This window comes from Pleurodeles waltl, chromosome 6 (assembly GCF_031143425.1).
Source record: "Pleurodeles waltl isolate 20211129_DDA chromosome 6, aPleWal1.hap1.20221129, whole genome shotgun sequence".
In the NCBI taxonomy this organism is placed as follows: domain Eukaryota; kingdom Metazoa; phylum Chordata; class Amphibia; order Caudata; family Salamandridae; genus Pleurodeles; species Pleurodeles waltl.
Genome location: NC_090445.1, coordinates 817,343,332 through 817,364,383, shown reverse-complemented (window position 1 = coordinate 817,364,383; position 21,052 = coordinate 817,343,332). Strand labels below are relative to the sequence as shown.

At 45.3% G+C, this 21,052-nt stretch overlaps 1 protein-coding gene across 1 annotated transcript in view; it reads left to right on the top strand.

Moving 5' to 3' along the window:
• Positions 1-21,052, top strand: part of CFAP58 (cilia and flagella associated protein 58) — a 371,939-nt gene that overhangs the window by 304,273 nt on the left and 46,614 nt on the right. Inside the window, exon 16 of the mRNA XM_069239433.1 lies at positions 8,266-8,385. Coding sequence (XP_069095534.1) covers positions 8,266-8,385 — 120 coding nt within the window. The remainder of the gene's footprint in view (positions 1-8,265; positions 8,386-21,052) is intronic.

Sequence of the window (21,052 nt, the reverse complement as noted above, 5' to 3'; positions counted from 1 at the left end):
TGCACCTTCTTTGTCCCCGTGTCCTAGGACCTCCATGAGTGCTGCCTGGTCATCTGTGGGTTCCCTCCAGTGTTGGGAGCCCCCTCTGTCTCCTCAGTCCGAGTTGAGGGCCCCAGGTCCCTCCTGGGTCCAAGCAGCGCTATCTTGATGCAATCCGTAGCATTGCTTGAACCAAGGCTTGTTGGATGAATCCAGCGCTGCAACTCTCCTACATCTCTACGTGGGACATCCTTTGCATCATGCAGGAACCCGCAGCTATCTTCTTTGGTGCTCTTCTGCAGACTTCTTCTAACCGGAGAATCCTCTTTTGCACCATCTTCTAGGTTGGCAGGGGCTCCTGTCCTTCCTGGAATCTTCTGCGACTTCTGGGACTGGTCTCCTCTCTTTACAGGTCTTCAGGTCCTGGAGTCCACCATTTGTTGGTTGCAGTCTTGCTTGGTTCTTGCAATAACTCTAATCGTGACTTGTAGTGTGTCCTAAGGAAACTTGCAGTACTTTACTCCTATTTTCCTGGGCTCTGCGGTGGGTTATTTTACTCACCTTTGTGGGATTCTTACTTTCCCAGCGATTCTCTACTCACTACACTTGTCTAGGGGGGAATTTGTGATTCACATTCCACTTTCTTAGTATGTGGTTTGTGTTGCCCCTAGACCTATTTTATCCTATTGCATTCTATGATATTTTCTATTGTTTGCACATCCTATGACTAATTACTTATGTTATTTTGATGTTTAGTGTTTATATTGGGTATAATACTTACCGCCAGTAGGTCTTTTGCTTCTAAGATATTTTTGGCCTTGTGTCACTAAAATAAACTACCTTTATTTTTGGTAACACTGAGTATTGTCTTATATTGTGTATAAGTACTGTGTAACTATAGTGGTATTTAGGGGCGGGGTCGGGGACTTGAGGGATTTTTAGTTTTTGTGGTGGGGTGGGGGGCTGTGGGTGATTAGGGTTTGGGGGTCAGGGTTTAGGTTTAAGGTGTGGGGTGGGGCTGGGATGGTTTAGGTTTTAGGGGAGGGGGTTGGGGTTCTGGTAATTGTGGGGGTGGGGAGTTGGGGTTGTTGTGGGGATGGGGGGTCGCTGTAATTTTTGGGGGTGGGGGCTAGGGGGAAGCATGCTGGATGGTGCATGCTGATTGCTAATTCCTTTACCAGGAATGTGTTTACAATGGTAAAATCGTTGTAAACGCATTCGTGGTAAAGGCATTAGTGGTTAGAACGAGGTCGTTGTTCCGACCTCGTTGTTGAGCCACGGGTGGTTGAGGCACCTGTGGTTCCGACATATAACCATCTCTGAAATTTGCAGTACCAAAGTGTTGCTAGATAAAAACACTCACTTGGATCTCATTAGATGGGTATGTTGTTTTTCTGCCTCAACCTAATTAGCTATCCGGTCCATTTACAACTGAACTTCCACTTCTTCCCTCGAGATTATGAAATTGCTAGGTGAATGTAGGCCTGTGAGCTTAAGGGTGGTCTTCCCCAAAACATGTTGCCTTCACCCTCCTATTTTGCTGAATTTGTTTTTGTTAGCTTTAGGACTCCGTGCCCTTTATCGCTGATAACCAGTGCTAAAATGCATGTTCTCACTCACTAAAACATGGTAAAATTGGCTTACACCTGATTGGCATATTTAAATTACTTGTATGTCTCTAGTAAAGTTGTAGACCATATAGTGCTACTAGTGTGGTAGTCCATATACAGTTGGCCTGACAAATGTATTGTACCCTCCACCCATTTAGGTAGCCCTTTAAATCATGTCCCATGTCCGCCATTTCATTCTGAATGCAGTTTTAAACTGCCAATTCGACTTGGTAGGCAAAAAATAAAGTGACCCAAGCATGCTATGACCAAGCAAATGAAACAAAGACCTATATTGGCTAAGTGAAGGAGTGCTGAAGCAGGTATAGGGAGTACTCATGGGTGCCAAGAAGCTTGGAACGTTAAAGCTATCTGGTGAGTCCTAGGATCTGGCACAAGCGCTGTGACTGCAAGAACTTGTGGAGTCAGGAGACAGAAGAGTGCCTTGTTGTAAAAAGAAAAGTCCAGGGTTGTTATACAGTGCAAGTCTTGGATGTGGAATCATGCCAGCTGGATAGCTTTGTTATCATTTATAACCTGTGCACCTAGTAGATGGCCCTCCTTGTCATCCAGCTGCTACTGTTGAAGGCCTACAGGAAACCTGGATTTGGTTCAGGGATGGTGCATTGCGACTAGCGTATTGGATTTCAGTAACAGCACAGAAAGGTGGCACTGGAGACCGTCAAGAATTGTCTCTGCGGATTTGTTACTTGATATGTGACAAACTCAAGACTGACCTGGTAATATAGAACACAATGTGGCATGGCTGATAGGGAGACAGAGGAGGCCAACAAAAGAAGATACCTTGGGACACTAGAAGGCATGAGGCCAGTGTTCAATACATTGTCAGGCCTACCTTGACTTACCTACATGTTTTGCAGAAAGTCCTTAACTGGATCATTGTCCTGCAGTCAATACTGTTGGATGCTGAATAGGACTCGGGCATTGCTTCAAGGGTGGGAGACCATATAACCCATCAACTTCAAGCCTTACATATTTGGTGTTTGACATATCGTAAACACAAGTGTCAGCAACAGAAGGGAAAAGGGGACAAGGAAAGAGGAGCAATTGAAGTCTGATTGCAGGGGAATGAACAAACATTGGAGAAATTGTGACAAGGGGTACATTGGAGCCAGGTGTAAGTGGAAAAGGAGATCAGAGAAGAGGAGTGGCGTGGCAGTAGAAAGAGGACAGGGGAGACTTGGGACAAGAAAGACAGCCCTGTTTTCTGTTTGTGGACACTTTATGGCTATCAGATCATGGCTTAAAACTATTTACCTAGAGATGGATAGGGAGACATGGGGGCTGAAGACACAGAGTAGGTGAAGGCAAGTAGAAAATAACTATTTTTTGTTAAATTTACCTGGCCTTACCAATGTTTTCTCATGAGCAGGCAAGCTTGCTCCCTCCTTGCTGAGGTCAAGCATGAGCAATAAAAGTTGCATTAACGTTTCTACATTTGCAAATGTGTGAGACTCCATTTCAATATGAAGAAATGTATGGATATATATTCAATGTGCAATGCGTTTATGAAATTATATGTGGAAATTCTGAGTGAAACTTCCATGGCTGTAAATCTATGCCTGGCTAGGCTAATTGTTGACAATGTTGTTTTGCAAATCACACACAGTTGGAGTTGTATGCATATATAGGGTCTAATTTAGAATTTGATGTCCGGATTGTCCTGTGCCAGGACGATGGAGGAAATTACTCTGTCGCCCTAAGGGAAGTGCCAACCACCAAATTTTGTAATGCCCATCTGCCCAGTGAAAATGTCAAGCATTGACCGGAACTCAAATCATGGTGGTTCCAGCCAATGTTTCTTAATTTTGCTGGACACTTTGTTAAACATGAAGGAGCTCTAATGCAAAGTTACAATTGTTTTTTAAAAAAAAATCCCAAATGTTCTTTTTGAAAATGAAAAAACAATGACTTCCTTGCCATGGGAGCAATCTCCAATGGCGAGGAGAGTACTGAGTACTTTTCAGTGCCTCTTACTTCCGGGGCTTTCCTGGCGGTGACGGGCAGTAAAAAATAGCTATATGTCCACCCATCTAAAATATGTGGGTGGACAAATATACATTCCTCCAATGGCCTTTACTCCATCCGAGATGTTTGACCATGGCGGAGACAGAATCTTCACTGTCGTCAAACTATGGTCCACCTGAATCAAATTCGGGGAGGTGGACCATCATGTTGGTGGGGAGGGAACTCTGTCACCATTGCAGCAGAGTTCCCTCTCCTCCAACAACATTCAAATGGGGCCCAAAGTTACAAATACAAAATGCAGAAATGTGTAATTGTATTTTTGTTTTTCATTATCAGGCTTTTCCTCACAGTGTGGTTAATAGTTTTCTTTCTGCTGCATACTTATCGTACTGTATTTTGAGAGTTCTTATTGACTTGCTTGTTCGATAAATAAATACAATAGCATTGACACTCCATTCTGTCTCTCTTAATTGGCCAGGTAACTTTGGCCTGAAACTCTGACATAACCCATCCCCCCTATAGGAGACTATGGCCACATGTACTGAGCAATTTAGCGGTTGCAAATATTGCTATTCAGTGAAACACAGGGTTTACAACCTCGAAATGGCTTTTCCTAATGTTCTAAACCCATTTTGTGACTTGGTAAACAGTTACCAAATCAAAAATAGATTTAGAAATTCCAAAACATTCACAATTTGGAAGAGGTGTGTTTTGGGCATCCCTTCAAAATTGCAATTCTCAGTGCGCCAGTGGTTTGTAACTCCAATTTCAGTAGCAAACCATTGAAAAGTTACTGACTCATTAAAGGAGATGGTAGCCCATTTGCAAACAAGAAGGGGTTCTGAAGGGACCTCTTTGCCTTGTGAATGTTTTTTTTAAAAAGGTCCTTATGGGAGTAGACAGTGATACAGGAGACCACAGTTGGTTCTCACACAAACTTTATTTTTTTTTAAAGTGATTTTTTTCTTTAAACACAGCCCCGTTTCCATTAAGGCAAACTGGCTGCATTTCGAAAATCGAATGGTTGCAATATTGAAATTAGATTTCAGACATGAGAGTCAGCTGACCACCATACCTTTGATGGCATCCAGTCGATGTAAATTGGAATTTGCAACCTGCCTCAATAACATTCATTAGGAAGATCCACCAGTGACCTACTCTGAGTGATGATTTTGCAAACTGACTGTGAGAAATTGAGTTTTTGGTTAAAGGAGGTCAAACCCTTCTCAAGCAACAACCACAATCCTCCTCAGGGTGAACCACCAAAAGTCACTGAATTAACCTATGCTTAACCCTCTGGTAGCTTGGCGCAAAAGCCGCCAGGCTTAACTTAGAAGCAATGTGTAAAGTATTTATGTAGCACTTAACTAGTAATAAAGTGAAATCACAACATGAGAAAAATCACACACCATTCTAGCAAAATAGAGTACATTTTCCTTAAAAAGATCATACCACAATGACAAATATCCAATCAGTAGAACTGGAGAAATTAAATTTCAAAATCTTGGGGAAAAGTAGTGCAATGAAATGCAAAGTGCCAAATGTTGTAGTCTGGTCACTTTGGACTGGGACAAAGTCACAATTCAAGTTGACCGCTATGGAGCATGGTCCGTGTCCAAGACAAAGTTCGACCTGCTGGGGAATGTACCTTGTTGTACTTGGACTGAGTTGCAAGGTCTTGTGTCACACTGCGTTGAGTTGCATTGGTTCCAGTGGGGCTGCCGATCGGGAGTTGCAATGTGATGTATCCAGATGCATCTCACTGTTTTGGTTCCGATGAGGCTGCCAATTGGGAACTGCAAGGTGCTGTATTCAGTTGCTTTGCTCTGCATCAGTTCCATTGAAACTGCAGATCAGGAGCTGTGAGGTCCTACACTGAGATGCATTGCCATGCTTTGGTTCCAAAGAGGGTGCCGATAAGGTGCTGTGAAGCAGAGACCTGCGTCGAGATGCACAGCGTCAGTTCTGGTGAGGCCGCTGATCAAGAACTGCAAGATGCTGCATGGTGAGGTGCTGAGTCGATATGCATCAGGCTGTGTCGGGACCTGAGGAAACCCATAATTGGGCCAGGAGAAGTAAACTCTGATGCCAACCAAGGGTCCAGGACCTTGGAACATAACTTGGGGATCATGACTCACTCTAGCAGAGGCCAGCAGCAGGACACAGACAGGTCCAGTTGTGTCTGGGTAGTTGGGCAGATGCAGGTCCTGAAGTAAGTTCAGAACAGGAGGCCAGTCAGCAAGCTCTTGGAGTCACTTTGGTGCTTCTAGGTTCAAGGAGCAGGTCCAGTCTAACTTCTTCAGGAAGCAGGACAGCAATGCAGTCCCTCTTGCAGCAGGACATCAGAACAGTCCTTCTTCTGAATCTTCCATAGGTCCAGAAGTGATTTGATGAGTGGTTCAAAAGGTCCAATATTTATACTTGGTGCCAGCTTTTAAAGTGGGAGAATTCACCTATACCACCCCATGGAAACTCACTTCTTTCCCTTCCCTTGCTCTGAGTAGTCTGGGCTCACAATAGGCTGGTATCAAGTCCCTTTCTTTGGTTGCTGGGCAGCCCCTTGAAATGTAAAATAGGCAGGGAATAGCTCTGCCCTCAACCATCTCCTTTTTTCTCACTGTCAGGGAGGAATACATAAAGGCCAGCTGCCAACTAAACCTAGTTATGTGACCTAGGATCAGGCAACAGGCACCAAATGTGTTAAGACAACAAAATGCCAACTTTCTAACAGTCGCATTTTCAGGATTGTGACTTTAAATCTGACTTTGCCATTGAAGAGTGTTTAAAATCACAATTCTTTTGAGTGGAAACATAATTTTCCTATCTGCTCCCAAACTCAAGTTATCACTTATTAAGTGTAATAAGATAACTCAACGTTAAACTATGGAAGAGATAGGCCTTGCAATAATAAAAAGTAACTTTAAGAGTTTTTCACTACTATGACATGTAAAATTTAAACCCACATGTCCTCTATTTTAAATACACTGCACCTTGTCATAGAAGCCATTATTGCCTACCTTAAGGGTGACATATGTATTAAAAAGGAAAGTTTGAGCCTGGCAAAATAATTATTTGGCCAGGACATAATGGCAATTAAAAGCTACTCTACAGGCTGTAGTGGCAAGCCTGAAACATATTTTAAAGGGCTACTTTTGTGAATGACACAATGACTGCTGCAGGCCCACTGTTTAGCATTTAACATACAGGTCCTGGGTACCTGTAGTACCACTTACCTAGGGGATTACAAGTAAATTGAATATGCCAATCAGGGGTAAGCCTATTTTATCATGTTTTAGGGAGAGTGCACACTTACTTTAGCACTGATTAACAGTGCTCAAGTGCACAGAGTCCTAAAGCCAACAAAACAAACTCAGAAAACAGTAGGGTGAATGCAAAAGGTTTAGTGATTTCTACCCTAGGGTGTCTGGTCTAACACCAATCTAATACTTCATAGGCCAGTCTCAAAAGATCATTGGATTCGGAAAAAGTTGGTGCGTAATTTGCAACCACATTTTGCAAATCCAGTCTGAGTATACCTGACTAATAAATGCTTTATCTGGGCGGAAACTAAATGCCAACAAAACTAAAATAGTGGTTGTATCTACCCTTGGAAACATGGTAAAATAAATAAATGCAAGACCTTTCATTGACAGTGACACACAATCTTCATTGCAAAAGATTAAAAAAAATATTTATATCTGATTCGAACTTGGCAGTATCTTCTGGGAAACTAAACAGACCCACTTACTTACCAGTTTATAGAATCCAGCTGAGAGCAAAAAGATCCTCCCTTGGACTTCAGGTTATCCTAGGTTGACTGAAACTGTCTCGAATAGGATTTTGGGGCCTGTTCTTTTGACTCTGGGAAGGGAAATCAAGGGGGCTCAAAATATTCTATGCAGTACATCAATTGATGAATGATGATTCCCAAATGATAGGTCAGCAGTACTTTATATTTTCTTTGACCCTTCATTCACATCATTTCACGCGATAATCAACTCCAAGAAACTAATCACGTGGCATGGAAACATCCACACTGACCATTGTACCTACAAGACCAAATCACATTTCACCTACTAACCAATACAAATACTGGTCCTCCCCAATTCTCAAACCAATAACCCATGAAAGTGGCAATGTGGCCACAGAAAGGTTAAGCTTAAAGGCCCTCTTGTCACTGTTTATCAAACTCCAGAAGAGTCATATCTTTGAAATTTGAGACTGAACTATTCCGCTGTCTGCAGTGCATGTGTACAGCGCTTTGTGACCCTTGAGAATTCACAGCCTATGTGGCCAGTGTTTTTGGCCTTGACCTTTCTGTGATTCACAGTGTTTTCCGGAACGCACTGGTGTAAGGTTCACCGGACCCACATTCCACTGTTAATAACTTTTAATGCATGCATGCTGCAGCCTCTGGTCTCCTCGTTCTCATCTGCGTAGGTCGTTTGTGGCAGTTACTGGACACAAAGAAGCACCTAAGAGTGAGCGCCCCAAAAAGATGTCATTTTATAAAGCTCTTAAAATAAACGACAATTTCAAGCGTCTGGACTCATTTATTGTGTGATTTTTGATGCAAGCGCTACGACGACTGTTAGCCGAAATCTGGGGAATCTTTCTTCTGACCCTTAGGCAAAGAGTAACTTAGACATTGTATTGCGATAGCTCATGTATTTTGTCTTTGCTTTTTCAGGAAAAAGAAAAACTGTACGTGGAACTGAAGCACATCTTGGCACGACAGCCTGGCCCCGAAGCTGCTGAGCAGTTACAAATCTATCAACAAACCTTAAGAGAGAAAACCAAGCAACTGAAAGTAAGTTGATTGATGGATAGTAACAAACTGTTTAAATAGGCTAACAAAATCATTTCTTTTCAAGCTGTCACGATCAAAGATCACTTTATCCCACTCCATGTCAATGGGTCTCGCAGTCTTTCTGTGATCAGTTTGAGCTCTATTTCCCTGAAGCCCTCTAATTCAGGAGTGAGGTATTCCAACCAGCCTGCCACACCTGATTTATTAATTCAGCTTGAAGTCAGACTTTTCCATGTGCAGCTCTCACCTCCACACAAGGACACAATGAAAACAATGCACGATTCATTTCATAAACGCTGGATCACAAAATGCAATATGCAAGCTTTCTGACATAAAGGTTCGCTAGACAACAGTTATGCATAGGCTTTGCCCATGTAAGAGAATAGTGTGCGTGCTCGCTGGTTTAGGAGGGGTTTATAAGACTCCTGTGTGGGCACTTCTGCCCTCCTTGGTACAGCTAGTGGGCCTGGGGGAAGGCAAGCTACAGCCTAACTGGACACCGACTCTGTCAGATGGCAGGCATCAATGTGAAGGCAAGCCATGACAGTATTTATATTAGCGGGCCAGACAAAAGTGTAAGATTACATCCATGGGTTTTGGAGCTGATCTGTGCTGTTGAATTAGAGTAGGTTTTCCGAATTTAGACTTGATAAAAGTGGGATCTAATACCCAGAGCCAGAGTCATAAAATGCATCTAGTGTGCCTAAGGGAAAAGATGCAATGAGATTTCTTCCGCAAAACTCGAGCTGATGTATTGTTGGAAACCTTAACTCGATGAACAGCAGAACTTAGAGGCCTGAACTTAAAGCATTAACTGAATCCAAATATTAAAAAATGACGGCATTGACGTCCATAATTTGGTGCAAAAATGCCAGTTTGGAAAGGGAAGACTTAAGTTGCCTTAACTGATGCACACATGACTCAGACAGAGCAGAGATTTAAGCTTTGAAGGTAGGTTCAGAACTGACAAAAACGCCAAAGCGAAGATCACACACAGTACGTAAAGTACTGTCACAGAAGATCACAGTACTTAAAGTAGGACGGGTCTCGCATGGTAGCATGGTACACAGTATAGACCAGTGGGGCAGCCCACTTAATCCACTGGCTGATTGCACTTTGAGTGACCGAATTCAGCTGCTGCTCACATCTTTATCCACTTAAAGGAAAAACAGACGCCAAGTTGAAGGTTTTAAATGTCTGTTTTTCTAGCAGAGTTTGTAAGCACAGGATTAGCACAGTGATATCCACTCTGAGATAGAAAGTGGCAAAGCCTTTTGTCATTTTATTTACATCAAATGCTTTAAGCATAGGATTAGCTTGCGGTAGCCATGCCAAGCTGAACAATGACAAAAGCCTTTTTCCATTCTGGGCACAGAATTATAGCTTTGGATTGGTAAACTAAGATTTAACTCAACCTGAAGAAAAGCAACCCCTGACACGTGATTCGCTCTTACTGGAGCTTGTCGGAGAGCTAGTCCAGACACAAGGAAGCAACCAGTGTAAGTCAAACGGACACCCTATAGGGCACAGAGTACTACAACAGTATGCAAACCAGAACAGGGAGCCCTGGATAGTATCCACGTTTTAGGTATAGAGCAGCTCTTTTATATGGAGCACTCTACATCATCACCAACATTCCAAATCTGTTCACGCCAAATGTCTGTTTTTCTTGCACAGTTTTTAACCATAGTATTAGCACAGTCATCCATGCCAAGCTAAAAAGTGATCAGCCCTTTTTGTCTATTGTTCATCAAAGCATAATAATTGAATTAAATTATTGGGTGTACAGACCCATCCTGAGTCTTCAAAAAGGACTTCAAGTTTTTTGATACAATGAACTTCTGAAAATGTTTCTTCTTTATTGTGCTGGTTGAGCAATTACCTTTGAATAGGGCATCTTATCTGCTCAGAACTTTCCGCCCTTCTTAGTGCTTCAAGCTGTTCTAATTTACTACTTTGCTTGAAGGCTGATTCATCTACTAAGACCACTGGTACTCTTCTTTGGTTAAAAGAGAAGAGTAGCTTAAGTCCTATGTTTCTGGCTTGGCCTTGTTGCTCATTTGTTAAGGCAGTAGGCTCTGTTAGCCATTCTCCTCTTTTAATGGCTTACTTCTCCACAATCTACTCACACTCATTTTGATTTTGTTGAAGTAGGAGGCAAGGTCAAGTCCTGTGATTTGTCTGAGTTTTTGAACCTCTATAAAATGACTTTTCACTCCCAAATAGCTTACACAAATGTTAGGTATCCTGTTGTTTGACTCAACTTGTGCCACGTTTCCATCGCTGCACTTAAGCTAGAGACTCTGTGTGAGCTATTGCCCTTTATAAGAAGGAAAGCAACATGTGTTAGGGCAACTCTTCAGTTCAATTCAGTATTTCCTAGACATTGTGGGAAGGAAGCATTCATTCCTATCAATTCGCGCGTCTTTGGAAAGATGAAAGTGATGAAAATCTTGCTTTATTTTTAACCTTTAAGCAAAAACAAATCTCATTTCTGGAAGGCCTGAAACGGGGTGATGTGTAAACCTCTCACTATGCAATCTGGGTTATTGCAGATTTGGAATAAAAAATGACTACACAAGTGTGCTGCCTGTGCCTTGAATGAATAAAATATATTTCTAAAAAGTAAAGCTCAGATAGCACTAACTAGACGCTTAGACCCTCACCACAGGTTCACCTGGAGCGATAAGTCCAGGTGAAATTCTGCACCCCACAATTACAAGTGTCTCTGGACTCGAAATGATAAGGTCCTGATTATCTGGATCAGATAATTCTGTGCCTGGAGGTGCATGGCCTGCCTTTACTGCTGCAGGGGCTGTGGACAGCATCACAGCTAGGCCACTGCCTGAACCCTGCAGCAGTTTGTAGGGAACAGATAATGCTCCCCAGACACGCAATAGCCTGCCGTCCACCCTGCCTGCCCAATCTACCAGCATTCCCAATGACACTTTCTGCCTTTTGAGAAGAGGCAGAAAGTGTCGGCGTTTTTCCCTTGAATCAGCAAGCAGTTATTCCCCATTCATAGGTTAAAAAAAGTTAATAGCTGAAATTCGGTGTGGGCGTGCCTACCAAAATCTAAGCCTCTAGCCTCTCTGCATCCCTTTGCCAAGGTTCAAAATTCTAATAATGAGGGGCTGATTTGAGAACTTAACCTGTACTTTATGATAAAGATAGGGTCGAGATGTTTGAATACATATTCAACGGAGACAACACTGCCTTCGAAGTATTTCTTAACAGTGTTACTGGACGTAGATGATAAACTATTTGTACATGTTTTGCTAAAGGATCTACAAGCTCCGATTTACTGTGGGGGTCTCAAAATGGTTTACAACCTAGCCACTTGCTAGACCTTAGATAATCTTATTACTTTAAAGATGATGTCCTCTACTCTGCCACAAATTCTCTATTTGTATGCTTTATTGTTTATTTTACTCAATTTAATCAATTGGAGTGATTTAGCCTCTGACAGATGTTGGGTGTAGGAAGTTGGCTCTGTATATACTATTTCAAAGTAAGAAATAGTGTGCACAGAGTCCCAGGGTTCCCCTTAGAGGTAAGGAAGTGGCAAAATTAGATAATTCTAATGCTCTATTTTGTGGTAGTGTGGTCAAGCAGTCGACTTATCAGAGGGTAGTGTTAAGCATTTGTTGTACTCACACTCAAAGACTTACTCCAGGCAAATAGGTTTTTATATGGAAAAATATCTTTTCTTAGTTTATTTTTAGAACCACAAGTTCAAGATTTGAAGTAAATATATAAAATGCAAGGCACACCACACAGGTAAGTTAGGAACTTTGAACTGAAGCAATATCATAGACAGTCTTTGTTAAAATGGCAATAAGCTATTTTAAAAGTGGACACAGTGCAAAAATCATCAGTTCCTGGGGGAGGTAAGTAATGGTTGGATTGTGAGGTAAGTAAAACACTTACAAGTCTCAGTTCCTGGGCATAGGCAGCCCACCGTTGGGGGTTCAAGGCAACCCCAAAGTTACCACACCAGCAGCTCAGGGCCGGTCTGGGGCAGAGGTCAGAGAGGTGCCCAAAACACATAGGCGCCTATGGAGAACAGGGGTGCTCTGGTTCCAGTCTGCCAGCAGGTAAGTACCCGCGTCCTCGGGGGGCAGGCCAGGGGGGTTTTGTAGCGCACTGGGGGGGACAAGTAGGCACACAAAACACACTCTCAGCGGCATAGGGGCAGCCGGGAGCAGTGTGCAAAGCAGCCATCGGGTTTTGTATTGGTTTCAATGGAGGGACCTGGGGGTCACTCTAGCGGTGCAGGCAGGGCACAGGGGGGGCTTCGCGGGCCAGCCACCACCTGGGCTTTGCAGAGGGTCGCCTGGGGGTCACTCCTGCACTGAAGTTTGGTTCCTTCTGGTCTTGGGGGCTGCAGGTGCAGTGCTTGGTCCAGGCGTTGGGTCCCTTGTTACAGGCAGTCGCCGTCAGGGAGAGCCTCTGGATTCTGTCTGCTGGCATCACTGTGGGGGTTCAGAGGGGTCGTCTCGGGTTACTCACGGGGTCGCAGTCGCCGGGGAGTCCTCCCTGTGGTGTTGGTTCTCTGGATCTCGAGCTGGGGGCGTCGGGTGCAGAGTGTGAAGTCTCACGCTTCCGGCGGGAAGAGTGAGGTCTTTAAAGATGTAGAAAAGTTGCAAGTTTGTTGCAGGTTGTTGAGCAGAGCCGCTGCTCATGTGAGTTTCTTGGTCCTGGGATTCAGGGCAGTTCTCTGAGGCTTCAGAGGTCGCTGGTCCTTGTTAGATGCGTCACTGGTTGCAGGTTTTCGAGTCAGGAGATAGGCCGGTAGGGCTGGGGCCAAAGCAGTTGTTGTCTCCTGTCGTCTCGGCAGGCTTGTAGGTCAGCAGTCCTTCTTCGTAGTTCAGGTTGCAGGAATCTGATTTCCTGGGTTCAGGGTCGACCCTAAATACTGAATTTAGGGGTGTGTTTAGGTCAGGAGGGCAGTAGCCAATTGCTACTGTCCTGGAGGGTGGCTATACCCTCTTTGTGCCTCCTCCCTGAGGGGAGGTGGGCACATCCATAATCCTGTTGGGGGAATCCTCCAAAACCAAAATGGAGAATTTCTAAAGGCAGGGGTCAGCACAGCTCAGGACACCTGAGGGGCTGTCCTGACTGGTGGGTGACTCCTCCTTGTTTTTCCTCATTATCTCCCCTGGGCTTGCCGCCAAAATTGGGGGCTGTGTCCAGGGTGCGGGCACTTTCACTAGCAGGAGTACCCTGAGCATTGTAACACGAAGCCTGAGCCTTTGAGGCTCACTGCTAGGTGTTACAGTTCCTGCAGGGGGGAGGTGTTAAGCCCCTCCACCCAGTGCGGGCTTTGTTTCTGTCCTCAGAGAGCACAAAGGGTCTCACCCCAGGGGGGCAGAAACTCATCTCTCAACAGCAGGCTGGCACAGACCAGTCAGTCCTGCATTGAAGGATTGGGTAAAATACAGGGGGCCTCTGTGTGCATTTCATAATACATCCAACACTGGCATCAGTGTGGGTTTATTATTCTGAGAAGTTTGATACCAAACTTCCCAGTATTCAGTGTAGCCATTACGGAGCTGTGGAGTTCGTTTTTGACAAACTCTCAGACCATATACTTAATATGGCCACACTGTACTTACAATGTCTAAGAATAGATGTTGCTCATGCAGCTATGCACTCACCTGTGTAATAGTGCACCCTGGCTTAGGGCTGTAAGGCCTGCTAGAAGGGTGACTTACCTATGCCACAGGCAGTATTTTGCGGGCATGGCATCCTGAGGGGGACGCCATGTCGATTTTGCCTTTTTCTCCCCACCAACACACACAACCTGAAATGGCAGTGTGCATGTGTTAGGTGAGGGGTCCCTTAGGGTGGCACAACATGTGCTGCAGCCCTTAGGGACCTTCCTTGGTCACAGGGCCCTTGGTACCACGGGTACCTTTTACAAGGGACTTATCTGTGTGCCAGGGTTGTGCCAATTGTGGAAACAATGGTACATTTTTTGTGAAAAAACACTGGTGCTGGGGCATGGTTAGCAGGGTCCCAGCACACTTCTCAGTCAAGTCAGCATCAATATCAGGCAAAAAGTGGGGGGTAACTGCAACAGGGAGCCATTTTCCTACATTGGGTACTTGGGAGATTAATTGTTCCCTCATATGAGTGCTGCAACACCATTATACCCAGATCTCAGTTAAATTTAGAGTCGGAAGTGGTCCCATTAAATAGACATCAAGTAGGTTTGAAAGAGTGCTGTGTTTTATACCCCTTCTACTTAGCCATTACAGCGTTAACTTAGGCAAAACTGTAGGGGGGAATGATATGTTTTCCCCAAAATCATGGTTCAAATGCATTTCTTATTTATTGTATGGAGGCAATACTTTATATTGAATGAAACTGCTGCTGGTCATTGCCACCCCCTGGATTGTCTAGTATTTTTAACAAAAAAAGATGTGAACATCAGCAATATCAAAATGTAAATAATACTGCTTGGGAATTGAGTCAGCAAATTCTGATGGTATGTTGACAGAGATCATTGGAAGCAGAAACATTACAACTTCTGTGTGGGCATCATGTACTTTAGCTTGGGTGAAGCAGTTGGTTTCTTTAAAAGCAAGAGGTAATGCGATCTATACTTCCAATATTGCACACACTGTTTGTAAATGTATTTTGGCACTAATCGATTATTTATCTGCTACGTAGGGAAATTGAAATGCATGTGTAAATCCTACAGATTAAAGGCATCATTTAAAGTTTGGCGGGCTGGCCATCAGTCCATCAGGTCAACAGAGTCTCTGGCATCCTCTCATCTAGCAGAAAGCCATGCCTTGAGATTCCAGCCTGCCCAGCATGGATCTCTATGCCTTCTGTGCATCCACCGGTGTAACAGATGTTCTGAAGGCACAGAGTAATGCTAAGCGAGCTTGTCAGGGAAGTCCACTGATGGTTACATTATGCTTTCAACTAGACCTTGCTGAGGCTCTGCTGTTGGAAACTCTGCAATGCGTCTGACTCTAAATGAGGTATGGAACCAGAGGTTTGGAAAGAGATAACTCTGCTAAATGTTGGCAGGGCTCACACTCAGCCAAACTATAAATGAGGCCTAAACATACCCATTCCATTTCTCACCTAAGACATGAATCCACACATGCTCAGATTAGGCTAGAATTTGATATAATACTTCTTTCCTGTCTAAAGTTTTTAGTTACTTTAAAATACTTGTCAACTCTGATATTCAAGGTGCACGGATATTGGCCTAATTACATATGAATGTCAACCCAGGGGGGCCTAGCTGTTGCCATTTGGAACCGTTGGAGCACTTAGCCAACATGATCACTACTTTGTCAACTATCAAGACCTTGGTTGGGAATGCTGCAAATGGTCATTCATTTGCAAGAAATGGTTTTATTGTTCTAAAAACGAAATTAAGAAAACCTACTTAATTCATATGTGAGGCTATCTTCACAGTGTCATTTAAATGAATTCACATTTCCGAAGCTGAAAATGGGCTTCCAACACATAACATTTTTATATATGGCAAAGTTTTTTTTTTACCTTTTCATCCAGTGCTACTCTACCTAGTGTGTGTTAATGCACTTTGCATAACAATAAACAATTCTGATTGCCACCAATCAATAAATATGCAAAAAGGAAACAATGTGTAGCATAGTATGTACTGTTGTGCAGGTTTCTTCCGGTCCTTTACATCTGGATCCTGGCAGTGTGAGATCAAGGTCAAAACTACAGAAGGGTCCTTATTAGGTGAGAAGAGGAACCTGATGGTTGCTTTCAGTACTTCCATGAATACACCCTAGACTTTAACATCATTTGGCTCTCTTGACATACCACAACAAAACATAGTAGCATGTGGGATGTTATTTTACTTCTTGGTATATAGTCATACAAGTGGTACTTTGTGGTTACTATATAGGTTTTGTCTGATAGATGTTGTTTTTTGGTAAGATGTTCTCTGGTCGGATGCAGTGTGAGCAGGTTCAGAGTCAAGTGCCAGCAATAATAATAACCCAACGTCTTTGCTCTCTCTCATTCTCAGTGACTTCATTGGAACCCTACCAGTTTGTAGGTAGACGAAAAATAGCTTCAAAACTATGAATCCTAACTATGAGTTCTAATGGATAGTTCTGGTATGGGTCAAGTGAAAGGTTGATGCTATGGTAGAATTCTGTGTTGTAAAATATTCTAGAATGTAAGCATGGTTAATGGATTTATTAGCTGCTGTGCCATGGAGAGGTCATGGATCCTAGCCTGGAATAAGCTCATTGTATTTTCTACTTCTAAAGTTCATTTGTAGCACTCATACAACAATAGTCCTTCTTGCAGATTCCTGTGTGAATTATGAAAAGCTTGATGAATGTATCAGTAGCACCATTCACTAGCTCACTTCTACTTTGGTCATTCATTCTCAAGACCATCTGGTTGGTGACATCACAGATTAGATATGGTGCATCACTGCTGCCTATCATTTCATTCCAATTTTTTTCATGACCTTCAGGATCCAAAGCTGCTGAGATTTTTGGCAACATTTGAGATTTTAACACATTGGCCCGCATTATGAACATGGCATCAATCACTGCACCGCCGCGGTGGCGGTAAGTACCGCCAGCAGGCTGGCGGTTCAGACCACCAAATAATGAAGCACATTAGAAAAAAGTAGTGGTCCATACACTCACCGCCATCATTGTACTGCCGACGACGACGGAAGATGCCGCCCACAGGCTGATGGAAAGGCCCCACCCACCCAACAAATAACGAAGCACAAGACTGCCATCAGGTGGCGGAAACAAACCAAATAAAAGGAAATACTCACCGGAGGCACACACAACAAGCTGAAGCAGACATGGGGAGAGAGTTGCAAATAATGCCAGCCCTGCTCCTTGCAATATACCTCTATGACCGTGACCGCTGAGGAAGACGATGACGGTAAGTACTGCAACCTAGTAAACATGGGAAGAAAGAGCACAGTTACACACCCACCCACCCGCAACGCACTCCCAACCCCTCCCACCATCTCAAGCCATACACACCAGAATAAGAGGTACTTACCCGACACAAAGCAACAAAGACCTGCACCAAAGTACACACATGTGCACACCACACCCCCACAATGAAATGATGAACCAAGTCCCCATTCTGTGCCAACAGTACCACTGGGCACACAAACTTTAATAGAACATTAAAATAGTAATGTCCAAATAAGGCCATTGGCCAGTCCATGCCGAATACCCTGAAGGGGCCAACTGGGCCGGACTTGACTCCCACATGTGCACAGGGTACTCCAATGTGAAGGGACATCAGTGGGGCAGCCAGGCACCTCAGGAAACAGGGGCAGGGTGTGACGGGGTGGGGACTTGCGCCTGGAAGAGGGGGGGCTTGGGCTTACCTTTGGAAGGTGGAGGGGGTTTGGGCTTGCCATTGGAAGGTGGGGGAGTGGGCCTGGACCGGGGTGGGGGGGGGTGTGGCAGAGGGACCTGGGCCAGCATGGGGCTTCTTCCTCTCTGGTGAAGTGGCACGGGAATGGGAAGGGCGGACTGGGGCAGACTTGGACAAGGAAAGGGTGAACAGGGCAAGGAGATGGGCACATTTAAGGACGAGATTGGGTGGGCCAGTGGGTTCAGACAGGTCAACACGGGAGAGGAAAAGTTTCTTAGGGGCAGTTGGGGTGGATATGGAGGAAGGTGTGGGAGTGGTGGTAGAGGGAGTGCTTGTACCAGGTGTAGGTGTGCTGGATGTGGATGCAGGTGCCTTTACAGTATGCTGATGTGTGGTGGATGTTTGTTGAGTGGGTGTCTAGGAACATTTGAGTGTCTTGGGTGGAGGGGGGTGGTCACAGTGGGACAAGACAGGCTGCCAGTGTAAATGGATGTTGTCTGGGTGTCTGTTGGTCTGGTAAGTGTGCTGCATGTGTCAGTCAATGTAGTTGTGGTGAGTGCAGGTGTGGTGTCTGGGGTGAATGACTGGATGTTAGATGTTGTGGTAACTGCAAAAATGGGGCCAGCAGCAGTGACTGAGGCTGCAGTGCTTGTGCATGGTGAGGTGACAGACAGGGAGGCGGGAGAGGTGGACACACTGGGGGAAGTGGATGTTGTTGTGTGTGCCTTTGTTTGTTGGGTGTGTGTATACCTGTGGTGGGAAGTGTGTTGCTTGTTTTTCTCTGTGTGCTTCTTGTTTGTTGAGGTGTGTGCAGGGCTGTCTGAATGTGTGCTTGGAGTGGGTGAAGGGAGTGGGGTTCTGGAAGGGGTAGAGGTGCTGGGAGGGGGGACGGAAAGACCAGGGACACTGGCTGCCGTCAAAGAGGAGGCCAGAGCCTGATAAAATCTCTGTAGGCCAGACATGCCACAGTGAATGCCTTCCAGGTATGCATTGCATTGCTGCATCTGGGATGCTAGCCCCTGGATGGCATTCGCAATGGTTGTCTGCCCTGCACAGATGGTCCTCAGGAGGTCAATAGCCTCCTACGTGAGGGCAGCAGGGCTGACTGGGGCAGGGTATGAGGTGCCTGGGGCGAAGGAGACGGCCACCCTTCTGGGTAAGGGGGCATGGGCAACTGGGTGGGGTCAACTGGGAGAACGGAGATGGCATGGGGGTGGTGGAAGATGACAAAGAATGGGTGGGCCCACTAGGGTCCGCCACCACCAGGGAGCTGCCATCGGAGGAGGTATCAGTGTCCCTACCACCAGAGATAGTTGCCTCCCCCGTGGTACTCCCCTCGCCCTCCAACCCACTGGTCCCCTTGGGCTCTGCCGACTCTGCCTCCTAGGAACTGTGGGCCGCTGCATCCCCACTCGCCGGTGCCACTGTTCCCTCGCCAGATGATGCTGATGTACACAAAGAACACAAGAGCACAGGGGTGGGGAGACAAAACATGAGAGAAATCTGTAAATACCTGTATGAATGTACATACTTGGTGCACATACACCCACATCCAGCTTACACACCTACACGCAGCACCTACAACAATAGTCATGACTATGCCCCTGACTAGTGGCCACTACCCCAGAATATAACTCATTTCCCACATGAAACACAGACCTGGATGAACTGTGTGGACTACACACATGGGGGACCATGGCCAGCCAGTGCACCCACTAGTCCATGGGCCCACAAAGAATCCTACAGTACAGGAAGATCCACCCCCATGGGCCTATTTGGCCTTTTTAACACCAACATCTGCCCTGCACCATTTCCGTGCCTATGGGGTGCAGGACTGCAGGAACACACCTGTCAGAGTGCCTGGCACTAGGCAGCATACATACCACAGCACCCAAACATCCATCAAAGTAGCATTAAACAGTGTTTGTACTCACCCCCTTGTGGCTGCTGTGCTGCCTTCAAGCACCCATCCAAATCCGGATATGCCACGGCCAGAATGCGGACCATTAGGGGGGTCAAGGTCTGACTGGCACCCCTTCCTAGTTGGGAGGCCTTCCCCAGCTGGGCCTCGCAGGTCTTCCTGGTCCAGCATCGCAGGTTCTCCCACTGCTTCCTCCCCCATGGTCCACACCTCCTTGGCGATGGCTTGCCAGAGTCCTCTCTTCTGATGAGTGCTGACCTGTATGGCACACACAGAGAAGAAAAACAGACGTCAGGATATGCCCATCTGATACAGCTGACATGTCTTCCCCTATGGGACGGAAACTTCACAGGATCATTTTACCAACTCACTAACAGTACATGCCAAACAGTCTATGCCTGTACAGTTACAAATCGAGCACACATGCATACATGCAACCGCCACCATCACACACATCCATGCAAGACAACCGCCAACTCAACTGTTCCTCTGGTCGCCCATATAACTTTGCGTACAGCGGTAGGACCCGTCCACCAGCTTCTCGAGCTTCTCCGTGGTGAAGGCTGGGGCCCGTTCCCCTGTGACTCATTCCATTGGAGTAACCAGAGTCAGGACACAGCAGCATACTCAGTGGAGTACTTGCATGCACGGGAATCAGTAGTCAAGTGAAATTGGGGTGACGACATGGTGTACGCCCCGCGGCGGTGTTCATCGTCACCTCCGGCGGCGATCATGATAGACCCAGTTTCCCCATTGACAACAATGTAAACCAATGAATGGCTGCACTGTGGTGTACAATGCCTTCCGCCATGACAACTACTGCCAGCAAAATTATGTCACTTCAACTCCTTCATATCTGGATGCTAGCACCAAGTACATATTTCCTGGTCAGGGGCCCCATTTAGAGCCTACAAATCCCAGCCCTTAGTCGCCTGCCCACATGAGTGTCTGTTTCTCACATTCACCCATCTCATGTAATGCATCCACACTGGCATGCCATTAGACCAGAGGTATCTCTGCATACATGTGACTAACGTTGTACATCATACATCACTTGTGAGTGTAACCTACGTATTGCACATCAGTTATTCATTCACAACATGTTTTGCATGTGTATGTATGTCCCTCGTATATGTTCTTTCCTCCCCATAGGTACAGACCCATGTGGCGAGGGAGGGCCCCATCTGTATACAGACCTCTTGCTGATTTGGATACTGTAAGACTTTTCATCCTTGGCGTGGTCTCCCTTAACTTTTTGCCTCTGTTTCCCAGGTGTTTGATGTGTGCTGGACTCTGATTTTACTGTTTTTGTTACTCTGGGCACTTTACCACTGCTAACCAGTGCTAAAGTGCAAGTGCTCCTTTACACAATGTGTATGT